Source organism: Nicotiana tabacum, chromosome 23 (genome assembly GCF_000715075.1).
Source record: "Nicotiana tabacum cultivar K326 chromosome 23, ASM71507v2, whole genome shotgun sequence".
NCBI lineage: Eukaryota > Viridiplantae > Streptophyta > Magnoliopsida > Solanales > Solanaceae > Nicotiana > Nicotiana tabacum.
The window spans coordinates 101,709,716-101,733,707 of record NC_134102.1 but is presented as its reverse complement, the minus strand read 5'-3'; the positions used below and the strand labels follow the sequence as shown (position 1 = coordinate 101,733,707).

Here is a 23,992-nt window from a genome sequence, read left to right as displayed (position 1 = left end):
CAAGGTCCTAAGATCAAGCCCCTCTTTAATGTCAATTATGAGGATCATTGAAGAATGTGTAACGGCGGGCATGAATGCCATATTCTTTTGTAACGGGCAATGTACTAAATGCAGTAGAATATTCTTCATTAAATGCTACCGGGTGGCATACATTTATTTCGTCTTTATGAGTATCATTCTCTCCGGTAACAGACGAGATCGTTGCTTTCGATTTAAGTTATCCTCTGTCTTCGACTCCGCATGTCACTGTCTCATGCGATCATTTAATATAACATATTTTACCTCATACAATTATCTTCTTATCGAGGTTTTACCGGAAAATTAAATTCCCGTCTGCTTTATAAGACATTTTATTTTAAATGAAAAAAGTACTAACTGGACAAAATAATGCCCTCTTACTGTCCTACTGTACTTCTTGTTTAAACAATATGAGGCGCAAGATGGTTTAAGGCTTTAAGCAACTAACAAAAGCTCACTCTACAGATATTAGCACAAAGTTGGCCGTGGCTTCGGAAAAATGGTTCCAGTTGTCTGCTGATACAGGAACTTTATTTGGTCTTTGCTAGTTTATTCCCACATCGAATATGGATAGCAAAATAACAGAGGGCAGCAGGTATAATTTGAGCGAGTCAAGCAGAAGAAAAATATACCTTTCTCGGCCTTTTGGTTAAGATTAAGTGTAGTATCTGTTCTTATCAGTTTTATATTTGATATGTAAGTCATCGACTCACACGATACTAACTCTATTTTTTAAAGGGGAGAGTTCACTATGATAGCTTGCTATCTGGGCTCTCAAGTATCGCCTCGGTGTTGCACTATTACCTCGGCCTGGCACACCCCACCAATTCTAGTTTAAAGTAAATTTTGGAATCTTAAAACAGATGAGTGATCAGTAATTATCTTAGCGGAACTAAATGGTTGTTATGAAGAACTTAATCTTGTTTTGTACACCAAAATTAAAGAACTGGAGAATAAATTTGTCTCAATTTGGACAGCCATGTTTTCAGTAATTTTTATCCTTCTAAAATATCTAGCATAATTTGAAACAAGATAACTATTTATTAATTGGAGTACAACTTTTTGTAATAGTTAAATGATATATGAAAATTTTCTAGTAAAAGAAAAAGCTGTCCAATTCCACAAATATGAAGTGTCATATAGAGTAAAACTGAGAAAATATCTACTATTAGCCCCCATAGATTCCGCCCAGCCGCAACAGCATAAAATATCTCTTTATGAGTCTCCTTTATAACACTAACCTATGCAATTGAAAGCATTGCATAAGATTTGAAATAACAGTGTGTACCCTGTCAGAGAAAAAGAATAAAATGGTTAAGGCCAAAAGCAGACAACTGAATTCTGAGGTCGTCGTCCTCCAACAATCCTAATATCATAGGCCTGTCGAAATTTTAGTCAACTTAATAAATGACTTAGAAAAGCATCCGAACAAAAATCTATGTTGCTCAGACTCTCCGGAATTGTCGTTAGACGTGTGTTGGATCCTCCAAAAGTAGTGTATTTTCGAAGGACCCAACACGGGTTCGGGTATGGCAATATTTTAAAGCGTCCATACAATATAGACAAGAAGTAGGCAGGAAAGCGCGACTACGCTTCTTCAAGTTCAGGAAGAATTGTAACTTTCGTATTTAATTATGATCTTCCACTAGAGATATTGACCTGGATTCAGATATTTTACTATAATGTATGTTAACATGTACAACCTTTGTTTTCAAAGTTTACGAACAAGCTGCATTGCGTTAAAGTAACGCAATGAAGAAAAACATGTGCACTATTTCTGATTATATATTACCAGACGCGCGCAACTGTTTGTAATCGTCATGAAACTGAGCTTACATTTAAATTTCTTTTTTTGTGTCTTTTCTCGGTTTTGATTAAATTTTAAGTAAATTTATAAGCTAATTGGCTAAAAGAGAATGTACTACTGCAAAGCATAGGATTATAACTTTTATTTCATTAAAAGATTCTTATTACCATTTACAGCAGCTCAATAAGCACAGATTTATATGTAACATAGAAAAAATTTAATGCTTCCGGTTCATAATGGAAGGAACCTTATTTGGTCTTGCTAGCTTCTCCCACATCGAGAATATAAACGAAGAGAAGCAGAGAGCATCAGGTATAATTTGAACTATTCAATCTGAAGAAAAGCATACCTTTCTCGGCCTTTTGGCTAAGATCAAGTGTAGTATCTGTTCTTATCAGTTTAATATCTGATATGTGAGTCATCGACTCACACGATATTAACTTAATTTTTTAAGGGGGAGAGTCCATCATCGTAGCTTGCTATCGGGGCTTTCATGTGTCGCATTGGCGTTGCATTATTGCCTTTGCCTGGCACACCCTACCAATTCTAGTCTAATTTTACCTTTAATCTCAAGTTAACAGAATCTAGAACTGTTTTGCTATACCGGATTTTTATTGAGCATAACAAAATCAAGGTTAGTGATAAAGAACAGTCCGCCACTAATTTTACTGTTTAAGGTAAAAATCACACATTTTTTAAAAGACCTGGATTTGCTATACTATCCTTTTTCACCTACACAAAAAGCATGTAAGTCAATATGATGTACTGGTTGAAATTATAATTAGGTTTAACGTTACAAACGTACAGTCATTTAGTAGCTAAATGTTCATATACTTGAGCAAAAGTGAGACATTGTTACAAGAAACAAACTAGGCAACATAGTTTCTTGCTAAGATAAGCAAGATTCTCAAGCGCACAAGTTTGTAAAAATTGCAATAACTTCAAGCGTTACACAAGGCTTAATAAAGTAAGATCATCCATCTTTACGCAAACAATCGGTTAGATTTGTTGTTTACCTTTTCTAGCCGGTATACATAAATGATCCACTGATTATATATGATTTTACACATATTATATATGAATATTGCATATATTGTTTCTTTACCCATTTATTTTTAATTTAACCGGCTGGATGAGCGACTATAGATTAATTCTTCTTTATTAATAAAATATAAAAACTGAAACTCCAGTATTGTACCAATTCGCAAAAAGAGTGGCTCAAGTGAAAAACAGTTATACATAACATATAACAAAGAAGCAAGGACCTATAAAAAAATTGTACGGCACGCCCCTAACGGATTGATCTTGGCGGAATGTTATTATTTTTGACTGTCTTACTGAAATAAACCTATTTTTACTTGAACACCATAGTTTATCAATATTTAAAGCTTGAAATTCTTATTTGGTAGTGGAAAGTACAAGGTTAATGATCCATTATTGTTAAAATCATTTGAATGGTGATAATTTATGCTTAAATTTCTAGTTCAAACACCGATTTAATGTAAAAGAAAACTCAAAATTTCATTGTTGGACCTTAGAAAGTATTAAAAAGACAAAATGAATCTTTTTAATTTGGTGTTATTTGACTAAATTGGTGATTGAAAATTATTTGTGTTGGTATTTGGAAGTTTTGTTTCAAATTTGAGATCATTTGAAGCATATTTGGGGTGGTTTGATTGAAATTAAAGTTGCAAATTCAAAGAACACTCCGTTTAAAAGAAAAATTATGTCAATCGAATAGACTTCTATGAACAACTTAATTGATAATGTAAATATAGAATAAACTTTACAAATTCAATAGAGAAATCCCTAAAGAGTAAAATCATGTCAACCTGGTAGACTTATAAACAACTTAATAGATAGGTAGAATAAATATAATACTATAAACTCTACCAATCCAGAAATGCCGAAGAGCAATAACTGTATGCGGATCGGGGGTCATTTTTTATACACCGCCAATTTTAGGGACATTAAAACAAGCCCCAGGGTCATTCCTGTCAATCAACCAGGACCTATTAGGTTAAGTTGGACGAGGAGTGCAAAGCACTCATATATATATATGGGTGGATACTATATTTTGTCTGACAAGATCGAACAAAATGTATGACGTAACGATATACGGCATACTATTTGTACATATTAATCATTGCCGACTTCAACGGAAAAGGACCTTTGAGACAGTTTTCTTTCTTATATATATAAAAAAATCTCTTAGTTCTGTCCACTTTTGTTCAATTCTCATAAACTACTTCAAGTCGTTACCTTGAAGAAATTTATACAAAAGGTTGAATCCTAAACCTGTTTTTTCTTCTTCTATGGGTAGCTGTGAGAATTTACCAAACCATGAACTTATTAGCAGGTTGAAAAAAGATGAAGTAGCTATAATCATGGTTCCATTTCCAGCTCAAGGCCATCTCAACTAACTTCTCCAACTTTCTTGTTTAATCTCCTCTTATGGTCTTCCTGTCTACTATGTTGGCTCAGCTACACATAATCGTCAAGTCAGGATTCGAGCTAACGCCTTAAATCCTTTGGACATAGCCAAAATCCATTTCCATGACTTACCAACTCCTGAATTTGACTCCCCTGAACCTGACTTTAATTCCTTAAGCAAATTTCCCGTGCATCTTCAGCCATCATGGGATGCTTGTATGCTTTTGCGCGAGCCCATTGCTTCCTTCTTTCGCGATATTTCTTCAAAATCAAGACGAGTTGTTGTTGTTCATGATTCTTTAATGTCCTACAATGTTCAGGATGTTTCGTCCTTTCCCAATGTGGAATCTTATGTATTTAATTGCATTTCAGTATTCACTTTGTACTGTTTGATATGCATAACTAAGGGAATGTCTATCCAACTTGAGGAAGAATTGCTTAAAAAGCTACCTTCCCTTCAAGGAATAGTGACAGATGAAATCAGAGAATTCGGAGCTTCTCAGAAACCGTATATGGAAATCAGATCAGGTGATATCCATAATACGAGTAAAGTAATCGAAGGCAAGTTTCTTGATTTGTTGACACTAGTAACAAGTGAACAGAAGAAGAAACAATGGGCAATTGGACCAATTCTCCCTACTAAATTAGATCATATCTCAAAAAAGAACAATATATGTTTGGACTGGCTTAACAAACAACCTCCAAGATCAGTTCTTTATATATCATTTGGAAGAACAACTTCATTTTCCTATAGAGAAATCAAGGAGCTTGCGATGGGATTAGAACAAAGCAAACAGAAGTTCATATGGGTGTTGAGAGATGCCGATAGAGGAGATATCTTTACTGGAGAAGCTAGAAAAGTTGAGCTGCCAGAAGGGTTTGAGGAAAGAGTAAAAGAGATAGGCTTAGTAGTTAGAGATTGGGCACCACAACCAGAAATCTTGGCTCATTCGTCGAGAGGCGGGTTCATGAGTCATTGCGGATGGAATTCTTGCATAGAGAGCATTACTATGGGAGTGCCAATAGCTGCTTGGCCTATGCACTCTGACCAACCAAAAAATGGACTTTTAGTAACGGAAATATTGAAAATAGGAATGCTTGTTAGGGAGTGGAGGAAACGCGAGGAGCTGGTGACTGCATCCACTATTGAGAATGTTGTGAGGAAGTTAATGGCATCAGAAGAAGGTGATGTGATTAGGAAAAGAGCAGAAGAACTAGGAGAGGCTGTAAGGCGGTCCACAGAGAAAGGGGGTGCTTCTCGTAAGGAGTTGGATTCTTTCATCGCGCATATCACAAGATAGACTCGTTTTTCACCACAATCTTGGGTGGCCATGGTTTCTAGATCGTTCTTCTTTGTTTTTCTCTTTTCAAGTATTTTGGTTACTTTCTCAATGTTCTTTAAACCTGTCAATTGTCTGGTTCTTGGCTCAGACTATTTTATATTACCTTAAATTTCTTTGATCTCGGTATGTTCAATATCTGAAGCTTTTTATGATAATCAAAAAATGACTGCTTTGTATTTCTTTCACTGAAGAGTGTAGCTTAATAGATAATTAATCTGGTTCTAACTATGTGGAATACAGGGTTGATGAGGAGAATAATCTTGTAAGCATTTATCAGTTGTTTGCATATGCTAAATTGGCTGTACCCATATGTCCTATATTGGACTCTTTTATGACAAAAGACTTGGTTCATAAATTCCTATGTGCTGTGTTGGTTTTTTCTTACTCTTCAATGATGTTTGATTCGTATGTACGCTGTACTTGGGATTAAATATATAACAATGTTGATATTTGTCCTTTAGAACATAAGACAGGAAGAAGCCTGTCATTGACAATAAGGGATGTAGAGTCCCAATTTCAGCCAGAAATCCACATGAAAAAAACAGTTTATTCTTGAAACACTGGGAAATGCAGAAGACAATTCTTAAATTAGGTGACATACTATCATGTCTATTCTTGAAACATGGCAAGTGCAAGTGCTATGACTAGTGCTAAGTGCTAGCATGTTGTAGCACTTGATAAAGATATACAAGCATAATTTAGAGCAATAAAATCTACTCCCTCCGTTTCTTTTTATACGAAGATGTTTGATTGGATATGGTGTCTAAGAAGCAAAGAAAGACTTTTGGAACATGTAATCTTAAACAAGCCATGACATTTCTGTGGCTATAAAAACATGTCATTAAGGGCGGTGGTCCTTGTCGTTAGCGTCCTCCGTACATATAGCTCTCAGAATCACTTGTTCCTTCGGAAAACTTGCCAACTTAATCAGTTTCCATAGCTATAACCTACCATTGAAAGATAAAAGTAAGCAACAACTGTAGTCATTCAAGAAGGGGAGAATTTAGTCCTTCAACTTCAACAGACTACAAAGAAAAACTAATTCATTTATTTTATTTTCGTAAATTATAAGATTTTGAAATTGGAATGATATTGTTGTAATTATGGCCAATATTTTGGCTAATGGAGTCCATCTCACATAAGCATAAGCATCTTTGCAAAGTGTAGACTTTGGTGGCAATATTCTTTGGGACCCAAAAATATTGCATTGTGTGTTGGACATCATTTGCACAAGTTGTATCTCTTCTTTTACACCTAAGAGGCCAAGACTTTTTTGCCTATAAAAAGGAAGGCCATTAGTTCATTTAGACACACCAACAAGACTTGTCTTCAATTCTTGTTTTTTCCTTTCTTCCTTTATTAAGAGTGTTTTGTATGAGAGTTAGTGTTGGGAAGCACTTGTGTGAACCCTTTCTTTGGAGTGATCTTGTAAGGTTATTCTTTTAGGGTATTTGGGATTAATTAGAGTGTTTACTCTAATTTTGTACTCTCTTTTGTACTCTTATTGTTATAGTAAATTGCTCATCTCCGCTTGTGGACGTAGGTCACTTTGACCGAACCACGTTAAATTTGTGTCTTCTTTATCTACTTTAATTGTCGTTGTTATCAACTTCCATTGTCTTTGTTATTGCCATTATACCGCTGTTTGGCTATATTCCGCACTACCCAAGTTCCCGATCCTAACAATTGTCATTTTTTTTTTTTTGAGGAAACATGAAATAGATAGAATTAGGACATGATGGATTCTATGGAGGAGATTGGGATGTAACAGATCAAATACCACTATGACTTAGCTTTGGGACGTTTAGATATATTATTGAGGATAACAAGTTCACTACTCATAAGATGTTGGGTCATCTGAATAGTATATGGATTAAGTTCTTTGGCATGAGTAGAAGTTCAACGAAAACAACTCAGAAAAGGGGAATATTCTTTTTCCACACTTAATAATTTGAATGTAAAGGAATCATGTTAGAACTTTGAAAAAATTACATGCACCTCCCTTATTGCATCTTTAATCCAACTTATTAGTTAAAAACATCCCCAGTAGCTATCATATTCTAGATCAGTAAATTTAAAATGCCAACATTACACTTCCAAGTTTTGTTCAAGATATGTTAAAGCCAAGTAAGAAGAACAAACAGGAGTTGCACATACTGCAGCAGAATAGGTATATACTAATGGTGATGGTTTATCAGCTTTTTCATTTCAAAGATCCATATTCTTTCCGTCTAATGAAACAATTCTAATTCATTATCTACTTGCCTTAATTGCATTATTCTTGAACATGGACAAAAAATCTAGAAAGTCAAACCTGTTAACTAATGGCTGACTAGTCTTCATTAGAATCAACAATATTACTCCTTTCAAGAGGTCTTAATTTTCATTTGAATATAACATACTTAAAAGGCCCAGATCTTATATAACATTAATTTCTGATATTCTACAAATGAATCCATTAGGTATATATGTTATCTTTACATTACCTATGTGGTCAAAGCTCATTGTGATAGGTGCAAATGAGACTTTATATTATCCATAAAACCAAATTCATTTATGTAACTAGAGTTCAAAAAGATTTCCTTGTACCTATATATACACTTGTATTGTGACATATGCAAGCATGCAATTCTAAGATTTTTCTTCTCTAATACTTCTATTCCTCTTAGTTAAAAGCATACCAATGGCTGATAAATGCACTTCAAAAGTGGCTGTAGTAATGGTACCACTTCCAGCACAAGGCCATCTCAACCAATTTCTCCACCTTTCTAGGCTCATCTCCATGTACAATATCCCTGTCCATTATGTTGGAACCAATGCTCACATTCAACAAGCGAAAACTCGTGTTCATGGTTTTGATCCTCTCACAATAACAAACATTCAGTTCCATGAATTTCCAACACCTTCTTATGAAACTCCCTCGCCAAATCCTAATGCTCCTCACAAATTTCCAAGCCAGCTAATCCCTTCATTCTTTGCAGCATCCCATCTCCGCGAGCCAGTTTGCTCTCTAGCACGCGAACTTGCTAGCACGACGAATGTTAACAAAGTGGTTGTTATTTATGATAATTTGATGAGTGGGGTTGTTCAAGATTTGCCTGAAATGCCAAATACTGAATGCTACTGTTTCAATCCTATCTCGGCTTTCCATAGGTATTCGTACTTTTGGGAAGTGAAAGGAAAGCCTTTACTCCCTGGAACCGAACATTATGAGGACATTCCATCAGTTAAAGGCTGTTTTTCTGCAGACTTTTGGGAATATTTGAAGGCACAAGTTGTACCCTTTGTTGGTAAGATCAGCTGTGGTGAACTTTTCAATTCATCCCGTGTGATAGAAGGTTTGTACCTTGATCTAATGGCTAAAGAGTTCAATAACCCGAAGCTATGGGCTATAGGTCCATTCAATCCTGTGGTGCTAACAGAGAAGAACAAAGACTCCAGCGAACGCCACAAGTCCCTGGATTGGCTTGACAAACAAGAACATAACTCAGTTATTTTTGTGTCATTTGGAACGACTACTTCGTTGTCTAACGAAGAAATTAAAGAGATCACGATTGGTCTAGAGAAAAGCGAGCAAAAGTTCATTTGGGTTCTTAGAGATGCTGACAAAGGAGATGTTTTTGCAAGTGAAGATAGAAAAATTCAACTGCCTGAAGGATATGAAGAGAGAATAAAAGGAAGAGGAATTATAGTAAGAGATTGGGCACCTCAATTGGAAATATTGGCACATAGTTCAACGGGTGGTTTTATGAGTCATTGCGGATGGAATTCGTGTATGGAAAGTATTTCCTTTGGAGTTCCTATTGCAGCTTGGCCAATGCATTCTGATCAGCCAAGGAATTCTCAACTTGTAACTAAGTACTTGAAAATTGGAGTTACTGTTAGGCCATGGACGCGTAGAGATGAACATGTTACATCAGAAATGGTTGAAAATACTGTGAAAACTTTGATGGATTCAACAGAGGGAGATGAGATGAGGAAAAGAGCAGCAGTTTTGAGTAATGCTATCAAGAAATCAGTGATGGATGGGGGCATGAATCGTGCTGAGATGGATTCTTTCATCGCTCACATTACTCGTTGAATTTAGATATATTGATATAACAAATATATAAAATAATAAAATTATTCTGCTAAGAATGGTTTAGTATATGAAAATATATCAGTACTCTGTTAAGCTGGCAATGACATGGCTATCTTTGATCGTCTTTATGGTAAAATAGTGCGGAAATTTCTGTTTTAAAGATGGCAGACTTTGATGTGCCTTGCCTAGGAACTGTTCTTGTTGCTTCATATATTCAAGAATCGTACCTTGTCTTACTTAAACTATTTTATTTTATTATTATCTACAAAAAATTGAAAGAAGAATATGTGTATTGAATTGAATAGCGAAAGTAATGTACTAACCACTATATGGCCATATACATTAGCCAATGCAGTCTGAGTTTTTAAAATTTGCATGAATAACCAAGTTGCAGCTTATATGGCTAAATAAGAGTGCGTTCCTGCCTAGGATTAGAAATTGTATTTTAAATATCCTAAAGACTTCACAAGACAATTATTTACAACAGCTCAGTAAACTGTTTGCAAATACCAAAGTAGCCTCAGGGAGTAAGCACAGAGTTGGCCGTAGCTTTGAAAATATGGTACCAGTTGTCTGCTATAAAAGTAATTTTATTTGGTCTTGCTAGTGTATTCCCACATCGGGTATGGAAAAGAAAACGAGCAGAGAACATCAGCTATAATTTGAGCGATTCGGGAAGAAGGAAAGCATACCTTTCTCGGCCTTTTTGCTAAGATCAAGTGTAGTATCTGTTCTTATCAGTTTAATATTTGATATGTGAGTCAGTGACTTACACGATATTAATTTAATTTAAGGGGAGAGTCCACCACGGTAGCTTGCTATCGGTGTTGCACTATTACCTTGGCCTGGCACACCCCACCAATTCTAGTTCCAATATTGTGTTTGTAACTTAAGCCAGAAGAGTCATGAGCTTAACAAAACTTAATGTTTGTCGCGATCAACTTTATCTTCTTTGATAGAAGCCCTACTAAGTTGTACATTAATAGTAGTAGGAGCTCAAGATCCCATTTTAGATAATTGCGATTTTTCACTTTAAAAAACTGCTTCCTACCAAGGGAGGAAACAACCCGCGGTCAATTTTGTAGCTTAATTCAAGTAATCCCTTCAAATTGATTCGTTGTATAACAATAATCCATGCATAATAGCCACGCGTAACAATCCTTTCTTTATTATTCGCCATAAACAATGCATACATTATAATTTCCAATAACTAATATGTGACCCAAATGACCCCTTAACGCATAAGCCAAATGATGCGAAGTGTCAAATTATCCTTACTATCAACAACTAAATAAGACGTGGTAGCATGAAGTTCAACGTGTTTTCTCATGTTCTTTCCTCGTGATAAGGTTAACTTCTATGTCAAGTGGGTCCTAAGTTATTACGGGTAAAATGAGGATAACGAGATTAGATAGTTTTAAAATTGTAGAAAATGACAATCTTTTTGGGACAATCGAAAACGTGACACACAAAATAAGATGGACCGGAGTATTCATTAGCCATACGGAGTTAACGTAACCACAAGAGCACAAAACAACTGCATGCAACATCGTCTTTATGAGCGGAACAATTAATCTAAACTGACGTTTATTCAATCACTTAAATTAAAAATAGTAGGTAAATATATATTATATGTATAATCATGTTTAATATGTATATAATTTATGTATACCAGCTAGAAAGTAATTAGTGATATCAGTTGGCTATTTATATAAAGATCCCAATACATAGCTATGCAATTGAAAACATAGCATAAGATTTTAAATAACAGTGTGTACCCTATCAATAGGGCTGTCTAAGGGAAGGGCACGGGGACATTAAGGGTTAAGGGTTAATTAAGGGGAGGGTAAGGGAAGAGTTTCTTAAGGGTACTTTTCTTAACGGTATTTAAGGGTAAGGGTTAAGGGTATTTTTTTGTGTACCCTACTAGTACCCCTACCGGTCCTAAGGGTGCGGTACTTAAGGGTGCGTTACCGGTACTTTTGGGATACTTAGGGGTAATTAAAAATTAAAAATTAAAAAAATATATATTTAAATACTAACAAGCTTTAATGGATGAAAAAAATTCAAGGCTATGAAGTGCCTTTTATTTTATTTTATTCAATATAAATATTAGATTTCTAATACAAGTTACAAGTATTTATTTGTATTTCAACACTTGTAAAACTAAAATTACATATTTCTTTTGAACGATTTACGTAATTTTTCAATAACTTTTCGTGGCTCTTCAGTTGGAATTGGTAGCACTTGTTCATCTACATTCCTGCCATCTCTGATTGATAGTATTTCATTATATGCATCGTCGTCTTCTGGAATTATTTCTGAAAGGCCAAAGTTTCTTCTCTCCTCTTTAATCCAATCTCTGAATAAAACGGTAATTTCCAAGGTGTCTTCTGCAAATGAGTGTCTGTGGTCTCCAAGTTGAAATCGTGTTGCACTGAAATCGCTTTCGGAAGCTACTGATGAAGCTTGAATAGTTAGCACAACTCGAGCCATTCTTGAAAGAATCGGAAATGATATATTGTTCATTCATTCTCCAATATTTTAGTAAGTCTTCATTCCCTTCATCATCGCAAATATCAATAATTCCTACAAGTAAATAAATATCAAGCTCGTTAATTTGTGACGATTGCGATTGACAATCATTTGCCGAATAACACCAAAAGATTTATTTGCAACAGTCTTTTTAAGAGGTTGAGATGATGAAGAAGTAGAGGCACCACTAGTTGGTCCTAACACATTTCATTTATCTTTGGTAATAGTCATACACGATTTTAGCATTTTGTTGAATACTATCTAAACAAGTAGAAATAGTTGGTCTTTGAGTTTGTAACGACCCGACTTGTCGTTTTAAGAATTAACGCATCGTTCAGTGACTTAAGGTCTCGAGCACCTTCGCAATATGTATTATGATCCGCGGGTGTGATCGAGTTTGATTTACTGAAGATTTGGAATTAAATTAAAAGAACAATCCTTATTTAGAAGCTTAAATGGAAAGAGTTGATCGGAGAGTTGACTTTTGAGCAAAAGACTCCGGAATGGAATTTTGATGATGTCAATAGTTCCGTATGGTGATTATGGACTTAGGAGCATGTCCGAAAAATTATTTAGAGGTCTGTAGAGGAATTTAGCTTGAAATGGCGAAAGATGAATTTTTGGAAAGTTTGATCGGGGGGTTGACTTTTTGATATCGGGGTCGGAATCCAATTCTGGAAATTTGAATAGTTTCGTTATGTCATTTATGACTTGTGTGCAAAATTTGAAGTCATTCCGGATTGATCTGATAGGTCCCGACGTCATTTGTGGAAACTTGAAATTTCAAAGTTAATTAAACTTGAATTGGGGTATGATTCGTGATTTTAACGTTGTTTGATGTTATTCGAGATTTTTACTAAGTCCGTAATATATTTTGAGACTTGTTGGTATGTTCGGATGGGGTCCCGAGTGGCTCGGGTGAGTTTCGGGGTAGTTTCGGACCATTTTTAGGCCATTTATAGCTGCTGATTTTTGGCTACAGCAGTGTGCTATGCGATCGCGTGGAATTGGACGTGATAGCGAAGCACAAAATGGGGGAAAATGACCAGGGAATCGCGATCGCGGAAAGTGTTTCACGATCGCATAGAGGAAATTTTCTGATGCACTGACCCGATTTTGAAAGCTTATATCTTGCAATCTATAAGGAATTTGGAGATGATCCAAAAATAAAAGTTGTATCTCTTTGTGTCTAGTTTTTAGAAAATTAAAGAAATTGTTATTTGAAGTTGTGTACCAAAAGTTATAGTTGATATACTACAGGCTGTCCTGGAAGAGTTTGAAAACCGCAAAGAAGAAATTTGTGTTGCATAGAGCTGACTTTGGAAGCTTATATATATATATATAAGAAATTGGGAGATGACCAAAACATAAAAGTTGTAGCTCTTAGTGTCTAGTTTTCAGAAAGTTAAACTATTTATTATTTGAAATTCTATACAAAAAGTTATGACCATTATAGTATAGGCTGTCCGGAAGAAGTTGGACAAGGTTGTTGGGGAATTTGTTCTTCGCGATCGCGGGAAAATGGTCGCGATCACATAGAGTAAAAAAGGGCTGGAAAATTTTTGTTCTTTGTGATCACGGGTGTTTTGTCGCGATCGCATAGATGAAATGACTGGGTAGTAGATTTAAGTTCTTCCATCTTTGACGATTTGGAGCTCGGGGAGAGGCGATTTTCGGGAAAGTTTCAAGAAAAACATCGGGGTAAGAGTTCATAACTCAATTTTGTTTAAATTACCCAAATCTATTGTTGTTTTTATCATTAAATTAGTGTTTTGGGTTAAAAATGGTAGAAATTTTATAGACTTTAAATTGAAGATTTAGAGGTCGATTCGTTATCGGAATTTGATAAAATTTATATGGTTGAACTCGTATCGAAATGGGTGTTCGGATTTCGTAAAAATTCTGCTGGGTTCCAAGAGGCGGGCCCCGCATTGACTTTTGTTGACTTTTTAGAATAAATTTTCAAGTCGACGTTTTATTATCCGAAATTATTTTTGATGAATTTTAATAAAGTTATACAATTTATTTGGATAGATTTGAGCTGTCCGGAGGACAATTCAAGCAAGAATGCGATTTTGAAATATCGGCATAACTTTAAAAAGGTAAGTGTCTTGCTTAACCTCGAGTGGGGGAATTACCCCTTAGGCATCGAGTCTTATGTGCCATTTGTGAAATGTGAAAAGCTGAGTACGCGAGGTGACGAGTACGTACTCGGGCTTATATGTGCAAATTTTATTGGTTTAAAGTTTTAGGCATGTTTATGTATTAAATTAGATAATTGTTGGCATTAGTAAATCCTTGAATTATCACGTCTCGTTCCTTATTTGTCAAGTTTGTATTTTATATAATAAATTTGGTGTTATTGTCACTTGAATTTTATGTGAATTCCGTGTGTTTGTTGATTTGATATTTTTCTTGGAATTAAATTCATGATAGAACCCTTATCTGCAAATATTTATTAATAAGTTTAAATTGAGGAGTTAATATAATTATCAAGAATTTGGATTAATGAAGGTGTCGCCCTATACTGAGTAATTTTTACCTTTGTTGATTGTTTTGAGTTTTATTATACGTTGTGTGGAGCCTTGGGCTATTTGTTGAGAAATTTATTAATTCTACTACATATTGGAAATTTGGTTGTGGTCAGTGAAAAATTGCGATATGAATTGTTGTATTGTGTTGTGGTTTAAACACTCTCCTTGATATTATTTATGCTTCCTACCTTGCTCCTTGATGTTATTTATGCTTCCTACCTTGCTTGTTAATGATATACATGTGCTTGGTAAGGAAGAGTGTAAAGCACGAAGGGTGATGTCATGCCATTTGAGAGTGTAAAGCACGAAGGGTGATGTCATGCCATTGAGAGTGTAAAGCACGAAGGGTGATGCCGTGCTATTTCATTTATATTATTAGGTGAGGATGAGAGTAAAAGCACGAAGGGTGATGCCGTGCAATTATTTTTTTATGTTATCATATATTCATGTCACGAAGGGTGATTCCGTGCAGGCGAGGACGAGAGACATACATTATATTGTGATATCGTTTTGTTATGTATATATTCATGCCTTTATCTTGAGATGTTATTGTGCACCTATGTTTTCTATGTGACTTGTAACCGTTGTTGCTTCCTTTGTGTCTCCACTTTATTTCTTTTATTGTTATTGGCATTTCTCCTACCTAGTTGGTACTATTATATGTATGTATGGTAAGGCTGTCCAACGGGACAAGACGTCCCGTCCCGTCCCACTTAATTTTAAACGGGGTGGGCCCGTGTTAAACGGGACACGAGATGGGACGGGATGGCCATTTTGTCCCGTTTATCCCATCCCATTTCGTCCCGTTTCGTCCCGTCCCGCTCCCTTTTTTTGAATTATAGCCGTTGGGCAACGGCTATAATTGCAAAAATAGCTGTTTTCAATGGCCAAAAAGGCCATATTTAATCCCCCCCCCCTCCACCCCCCAAAAACAACACCCCCTACCCCCCAAACTTTTAATATAATCCCTAAGTCTATTAAATTATACTTTGACCATATTTTCTACTATAAATACCCCAATCCTTCTTCATTGTTTCCCACAAAAATAAATTATTCTCTCTCAAATATCTTAAAACTAATCCATCTTATGCACCGTCCATTAATGAAATGATTACAAAATTTAAAAAATATTTTTTTCTATTCCCAAGTTTATTTAATTTCTACTATACTTAACCCATCTTTAAAATTAAGAGGTGCAAAGGGACTTGTTCGTAAAATTTATGAGAATTTAGCAATTCAAGAAAATGAAAAACCATCTCTCGAAGAATGCCAAGCCAACATATATTCTTATGTTAGATCAATGTTTGATAAATATAAATCTATGAAAACAACATGTGATGAAACTGCTCCTTCTACTTCTAAGTCTAGAGTAAAAGTTCTATGGGAAGATATGGATGATATAACAGGTTTTGATTCCTCTATTGATGATGAACTTGATTCTTATCTTAATCAAGGATTGGAAAGTATTAAAGGCGAAGAAGGCAACGAACAACTTTTGGCATGGTGGAGGGAGGGTGGCAAGGCTTTTCCAACACTTTCAATAATGGCCCGAGATATCCTTGCTATTCAAGCATCATCAGTAGCATCGGAGAGTGCTTTTAGCGCGGCAAGATTTCAAATCGGAGATCATAGACATTCATTATCGGAGGACAGCCTAGAGATTTCCGTATTATTCAGAGATAGGATTAATTCAGAAAGAAAAAATCTTGATTTTAAAAAATTAACCACTAGGGAAGAAGAAGAATGCAATGAGATACTTAGCACTGGGAGCGATGACGGCATGGAACTTATGGAACATCAATCAACATTGCCAATTCCAGAACAATGTCCGAGAGAAATTATAGATAAGTTACAATGAAGTTATATAGGAGCTTACAAATATTAGTATGATAATTTGTAATTGGCTACTAAGAAGCCTAGTTCAAACAGAACCCTTCCTAGAATGTGGCTGCGTAGATTAGGTGCTCTTCAAAAGAATTATATTTGTATGTGAGATTTGAAAGTTCTATTAATAAAATAAAAGGCTCTAAGCGTTGAATTTGTTTTATGAATTGTCTTACACTCTTACTTAGTTACTTAATGGATTAAAATTATATTAAATAAATTATAACTCTATTATATATTTATAATTGCTAGAATATTTCATTACAAGTCTTTTGTTTTAATATTTTATAATTCTTTACTTTGTTTCCTAATTTTCGTTTAATTTTTAAGTTTATTAAATAAGTCAAAAAACTAGATGTTGCAAACTTTAAAAACTTAGTCATTGTCAAAAGAATATCTGTTGCCAAACTCAATGCTTAAATAATTTTTTTTTAAAATGGCACTTAAGGCCCGCGAACCCGTCCCGTCCCGTTCCATCCCAGCGGGACGGGATGGGCCTACTGTCCGTCCCGTCCCGTCCCGTCCCATCCCGTTTGTTAGCGGGACGGGATGGGCCTACCATTTCGTCCCGTCCCGCCATCGTCCCGGCTAAATGTTGTCTCGTCCCGTTGGACAGCCATAATATACGGTGAGCAATTTTTTTTTCTGCGACACATGTATCATGCATGCATCACATACACACACACACACACACACACACACACACACACACACACACACACACATATATATATATATATATATATTGTGAGTGAGAATGAGATAAGTGCACGAAGGTATTGGCGTGCCATTTAATGTGATATGTTGAATGTATTTCTCACGCCAGGAAAGTTAAATGAGGCGTCACATGGTGACTTTTATTTGAGAGAATTATATTATAAAGATATTTACTTGAAAGAAGTATATTTGAAAGATATTTATTCGAAAGATTTATATTAGAAAGATATTTATTTGAAAGAATTATATTATAAAGATATTTACTTTAAAGAAGTATATTTGAAGAATATTTATTCGAAAGAATTATATTAGAAAGATATTTATTTGAAATAATTATATTATAAAGATATTTACTTGAAAGAATTATATTCGAAAGGTATTTACTTGAAAGAATTATATTTGAAAGATATTTACTTGAAAGAATGATATTCGGAAATATATTTATTGAAAAGGATTATATTCCAGAAATTTTTATTGAATAACTTAGATAAAAGATGTATATTCTGAAGGACCTGATTAATTAGTTGTACCTGTGTTTATTACTCATTTGAGCAATAGTTATGGTGTTCCTGTTACCTTACTGTTTAAATCACTAGTTGATTGATGTTGTTATTACTGCTATTTGTTTTCTATTATTTTGCATGCTATATTGCACATGTTATTTGACTAGTGAGTGTCTCGACTATACCTCGTCACTATTCCTCTGAGGTTAGTCTTGATACTTACTGGGTACCGACCGTGGTTTACTCATACTACACTTCTGTACATTTTTGTGCAGAGCCAGGTATTGGAGATATCGGACTTGAGCAGAGTTAAAGAGGGATCGTAAGGATTCAAGGTAAAGTTGCTTGGTCGTCGCAGTCCCTTGGAGTCTTTTCATTTCATTGTACTGTTAGTTTTTAATCAAACAATATTGTATATTCGGTACTCGTGATCATTCCATGTATTCAGTTAGAGTTCGTGACTCAGTACTACCAGTGTTGGAAGGTTGTATATTCATGTTTGTTCCGCTGTTAGCTTTGATTATTTATTTAATTCAAAAAAAAATATGGCTTCAAAATATAATTGAAATCGGCTCACCTAGTCTTAGAGACTAGGTGCCATCACGACGCATGTGGTGGGATTTTGGGTCGTGACAGAGTTGGTTCTATTTCTAAATTAAAATAAATTATTTCAATAAGTGTTTTTGCACCAATAACTTTTATTTGAGGATGTAAAACAACAACAATAATGTAAATAACAGGAATAGGAGAAAAAATTAAAATTTGTCAACCTTATTTTAATAGCATCTTTATAATCTTCTTTTTGTTTATACTCAAAAAATAACATCGAAATTCCAGCTAATAAATCAACATACTAGAAATAGTTAGATAATATACCCCAGAAAATTCTTTTGTACAAAAAATGCTAGATTTAAAAAAAAAAAAATATTGGGTACCGGTACAGGTGTGGTACTGGTACGGTCTTAAGGGTACTAAATCGGGTACCCTACTATTACCCTTACCCTCCACCCCAAATTTTTCACCCCTACCCAACCACCGGAGCGATACGGTACAGCATCGGTATCAATACGGTTCTGTACGGGTACCGGTAATACCGTACCATTAGACAGCCCTACCTGTCAAGAAAAAAGAAAAATTCAGGCGCGCACACATTGAAGATTGTGTCTTAAATGGTTAAGGCCTAAAGTAGAAAACTGAATTTTCGAGGTCATCCTCCTTTAAAAATCTATCATTTGCCTGACATAGAAAAGCATGGTTGATCAAAAGTTCTGCAAAGAGAGAAAAGAAAAATCTTAACAAAAATTAGGCAGGAAGGCTTTTTCTATAGTCAGAATGTCCGATACACTTCTTTCAAAAACCTACAAAGGGACTGTAACTTTTCGTTCAGTACCTTCTACTGTAATAGTTTTGTTTCTGTTTATCAATAAAAGGCTTTCCTTAGAAAAAAGAAAAGGTCCAGTTAATTGAATTCTGCCATAAGAATTGTAACTTACGTACTTAATATTCTTCCTTACCAGATTTTTAGCAGTAAAATTGATGCTCTTTCTTTTCCTCTGTAAAGATATCTTATTATAATAACCTTGTGGTACCTGGATAGTCTAATACCCTCAGGCCTCATTTGTTTGCACCATAGGATTGCGTAGAAGCGTTCATAACACGCAGCGGAAGATAATAACAATCCTAGACAGAACTTTTTGTGTTTAAAATTTATTTTGCATGTCAAAGATCGGATCTAAGACGTACCTAGTGAAGAGAGTCTCGTTTTAAATTTCTCCGATAGTGCGAAGATTCTATGCGTATCCACACCGAGACTGATCCTTACTATCAACTCTTTGATCAATAAAATCCCGCGAACAAATTGAATAAAAATATTGTGTTGAAATTTTTCTCAAAAATCTCAACTCATAGGTAGAAGAACAAGAAATAATTTTCTTGTACTAGTATTTTCTATCTTAGCTTTGTATTGCATTATTACTTTCTCAAAACAATTTTCTTCTCAAGAATAACTCTCTTGGTTTTTACATGACTTTACAATATGTATAAGATCTATATCTTCCTTATTCTTAATTAGGACTCACACATATATATACACATAATTTTCATTGAAAAATACAAATCACATGCTTTTATGGTAAATATTTAAAAAATATGTAACTCATTTATGGAATTCAATTCTAAATTGAATTCTACAATTTAGTCATACTTTTAAAATAAAAATATGTAACTCATTTATGAAATTCAATTCTAAATTGAATTCTATAACTTAGTCAACATTTTAAAATAAAAACATGTAACTCATTTATGGAATTCAATTCTAAATTGAATTCTACAACTTAGTCATACTTTCAAAATAAAAATATGTAACTCATTTATGGAATTCAATTCTAAATTGAATTCTATAACTTAGTCAATATTTTAAAATAAAAACATGTAACTCATTTATGGAATTCAATTCTAAATTGAATTCTACAAATTAGTCAACATTTTAAAATAAAAACATGTAACTCATTTATAGAATTCAATTCTACAAATTAGTCAACAATTTAAAATAAAAACATGCAACTCATTTATGGAATTCAATTTTAAATTAAATTCTATATATATATATATATATATCAACCAAGAGATGTAATTTAATTTTCTTATTTAAAATAGAAAATTTCAACTTGTCCACAATATTAATTATATCCTCTGTGCTAGCAAAGAATATAATAATATTTCATTTGGATTAATAACTAAATTTATTTGATTAATTAAGTTCTTTAATTTAATTAACAAATAATAAAGTAATTAATCCTTTAGCAAAGATCGGAACACTCGTTAGTGTGCGACCCCATAGGTTCAATACTAAACAGGTAGTAAATTGACCACATCAATATTCTAATCAAGGGTGGCGTCTAGCAACACTCCTAACGACCGGATAGTATGAAGTATACAATTTACTCTCAAAAACCTGTAGAAGAATAATGTATTAATTCCTTGTGTCCTTATAGCTCTGCGTCACCCTAGGATATGGTTCAACTGTCAAATCCTAATAGGCGGCCGACTATGTGTTCATGTCAAAAATAATCGACTATTAAATGACCTAAGAAACTCTTTTCTTCTTTCATTCAATCGCTCTTGCCAAGGTCTTAATTTGGTCGGTTATAATTTATGACAACATGGAGCTTAAACTCATTACCAAGAGTTGACAGATTCCATCTTGATCAATCACTAATTCTACAAATATTTAATCGTACCCAATATCCTTTCAACTATCGCCCTAGGGTCATAGGTGTCTTGTATCAAAGCATAATAAATAACTTGTCAATTACTTTAATGATATCAGGTCAAAGGAAACTCTTACATCACATTCTTCAAGAGAATATCTTATTGACAGTTTATGGTAATTCTAATCATTAGGAATTATCCAATGAATCGTTTCAATGATCATATCTCTATATGCATCATCTATTTATGTTATTTAGTTAATGAGATCAACTAATCTTTATCCCATAAAGACGATCACATAAATATTGATCTAACCAGATTACTAATGTCCAAATTAATAATCTTATGATCAAGAACAAAATTTAAGTTAAATTGTAAGAGACTTTACTCTCATTATCATGATTTCATCATGATGACAAGTCTCAAAATTTAATCAAGGACCTTATTAAATTAATCAAGCAATTAATAATAATAATGATAAATAAATATCAAATGCCATATATATTTTTATATCAAATAACATTCACAAAAATATGTTCAAGTTATCAAATATGAGATTGGATCTAGGGCATATTTAATATATCCCTAACAATCTCCCACTTGCACTAGAGCCAATTGCTCTTGTATTTCATTCCCAATTTCCACGTGTGCTTGTCAAACTCCTTTGCTCCAAGAGCTTTAGTGAATGGGTCTGCAACATTTTCCTTTCCATCAACTTTTTGAATCTCAACGTCTCTACGTTCAATGATCTCTCTTATCAAATGATACCTTCGTAGAACGTGTTTGGATTTTTGGTGTGATCTTGGTTCTTTTGTGTAACGACCCGACCGGTCGTTTTGAGCATTTACGCTCCTTTCAACTATTTGAAGTCTTGAATAACTTCCTACGAGGTATTATGACTTGTGTGAATTGTCGGTTTTGGTTTTAAGGTATTTCAGAGTTAGCTTGGAAGAATGAATTTTCATGTTCGAAAATTTAAGTTAGAAAAGTGGACTGGATATGGACCTATGTGTAAACGACCATGGATTTGAATTTTGATGATTCCAATAGCTCTGTATGGTAATTTTGGGCTTAGGAGCGTATCCGGAATATTATTTGGAGGTCCGTAGTGGAATTAGGCTTGAAATGTCGAAAGTTAAATTTTTGGGAAGTTTGACCGGGGGGTTGACTTTTTGATATCAAGGTCGAAACCCGATTCTGAAAATTTGAGTACCTCCATTATGTCATTTATGACTTATGCGCAAAATTTTAGGTAAATCGGACGTGATTTGATAGGTTCCGGAGTCGTTTGTAGAACTTAGAAATTTCAAAGTTCATTAGGCTTGAATTGGGGTGTAATTCATAGTTTTAGCGTTGTTTTAGGTGATTTGAGGGTTCGACTAAGTTCGTATGATGTTTTAGGACTTGTTGGTATATTTGGTTGAGGTCCCGAGGGGCTCGGGTGAGTTTTGGATGGTTAACTGATCATTTGTGGCCTTGGTGAGATTGCTGATATCTGTTGCTGCATTTTTCGGATTTTCTCTTTCGCGTTCGCGAGTGGGCCCTCGCGTTCGTGAAGAGGAATTTCAGGCAGGCAGGATTTACTCTTCGTGTTCGCGAGGGGGTCTCGCGTTCGCGAATAGGAGCTGGGTTGTGCATCGCGTTCGCAAGCAGTATCTCGCGTTCGCGAAGAGCAAATGTTGGGAAGCACATTTTGTGCTTCGTGAACGCGAGGGACCTGTCGCGTTCGCGAAGAAGAGAGGTCTGGACAGAGAGTTTAAGTTCTAAAAATGGGACTTCGTCCCATTTTTAATTTTTGACGGATTGGAGCTTGAGAAGAGGCGATTTTCGAGAGCTTTTCAAGAAAAACAACGGGGTAAATGTTCTTAACTCAATATTAGTTAAATTACCCAAATCCATGGTTGTTTTTATCATATAATTGGTGAATTAAGTTGGAAAAGTTTGAAAACCCTCTTAGTTTAAATTGAAGATTTGAGAGTCGAGTTGGGGTCGGATTTGGATAAAATTGGTATGGTTAGACTCGTAGTTGAATGGGCTTTCGGATTTTGTAACTTTTGTCGAGTAACAAGACATGGGCCCCACAGACGATTTTTGAGCTAAAATTTGGATTTTTATGGAAAATTAGCATTTTCTTAAGGAATTAATTCTAATAAATTTTATTGACTGAAACGAATTATTTGTGACTAGATTCGAGGCATTCGGAGGCCGATTTGCGAGGCAAAGGCATAGCAGAGTGAAGAATTTCACGCTCTGAGGTAAGTAACAGTTATAAATCTTGTCCTGAGGGTATGAAACCCCGAATTTTGTGTCATGTGATTATTTTGGAGGTGACGCACATGCTAGGTGACGGGCGTGTGGGCGTGCACCGAGGGGATTATGACTTGGTTCATCCCGTGAAACTGTAAAGTTGAATAATTTGTTGTTAGCTATATGGTCTCTATGTGTTGAAGAAATTTGACTATAAATCATGTTAGAAATCATGCTTAGGCTATTTGATAGTACTGTTGGGACCTACAGAGGGCACGTACTTATTGAATTATTTGCTAATTTCTATCTTGTGCTCAGTCATGATTTTTCTTGCGTATCATACCTCAGTCTTTCTTGATATTTGTTGATGCATTATGTTATCTTTGTTTGGGCTGATCTTTGTGATTTCTGAGAGCCCGAGAGACTAGAGAGGTTGAGGACTGAGTAAGGCCGAGGGCCTGTCGGTTAGGTAAGGATATTATAGTATGTGAGTTGTCCGTGCAGGATATTATAGCACGTGAGTTGTCCGTGCAGATTATGGCACTTGGGCTGTAGGAGCCCCTCCGGAGTCTGTACACCCCCAGTGAGCGCGGGTACCCATTGAGTGTGAGTGCTGAGGGATGAGATCCGAGTAATGAGTTGAGTGACTGTTGCCTGAGAGGCTATACTTGCTTTGCATT

General features: G+C 34.9%; 1 protein-coding gene and 3 non-coding genes across 4 annotated transcripts; all 4 read left to right on the top strand.

Moving 5' to 3' along the window:
- The first annotated feature begins 646 nt into the window (after positions 1–646).
- On the top strand, positions 647–842 carry LOC142177665 (U2 spliceosomal RNA). The gene has a single exon (XR_012706238.1). It is a non-coding gene; the product is annotated as a U2 spliceosomal RNA (small nuclear RNA).
- A 1,328-nt stretch (positions 843–2,170) lies between these two features.
- Positions 2,171–2,366, top strand: LOC142177919 (U2 spliceosomal RNA). Its single transcript, XR_012706447.1, has one exon. It is a non-coding gene; the product is annotated as a U2 spliceosomal RNA (small nuclear RNA).
- Positions 2,367–4,064: 1,698 nt separating this feature from the next.
- LOC107788648 (zeatin O-glucosyltransferase-like) lies at positions 4,065–9,682 on the top strand. The gene is made up of 2 exons (XM_016610339.2): positions 4,065–5,518; positions 8,238–9,682. Exons 1-2 carry the CDS (start codon positions 4,477–4,479, stop codon positions 9,680–9,682), a joined length of 2,487 nt encoding a protein of 828 aa, XP_016465825.2. The 5' UTR covers positions 4,065–4,476.
- A 688-nt stretch (positions 9,683–10,370) lies between these two features.
- LOC142177670 (U2 spliceosomal RNA) lies at positions 10,371–10,559 on the top strand. Its single transcript, XR_012706242.1, has one exon. It is a non-coding gene; the product is annotated as a U2 spliceosomal RNA (small nuclear RNA).
- Positions 10,560–23,992: the final 13,433 nt, after the last annotated feature.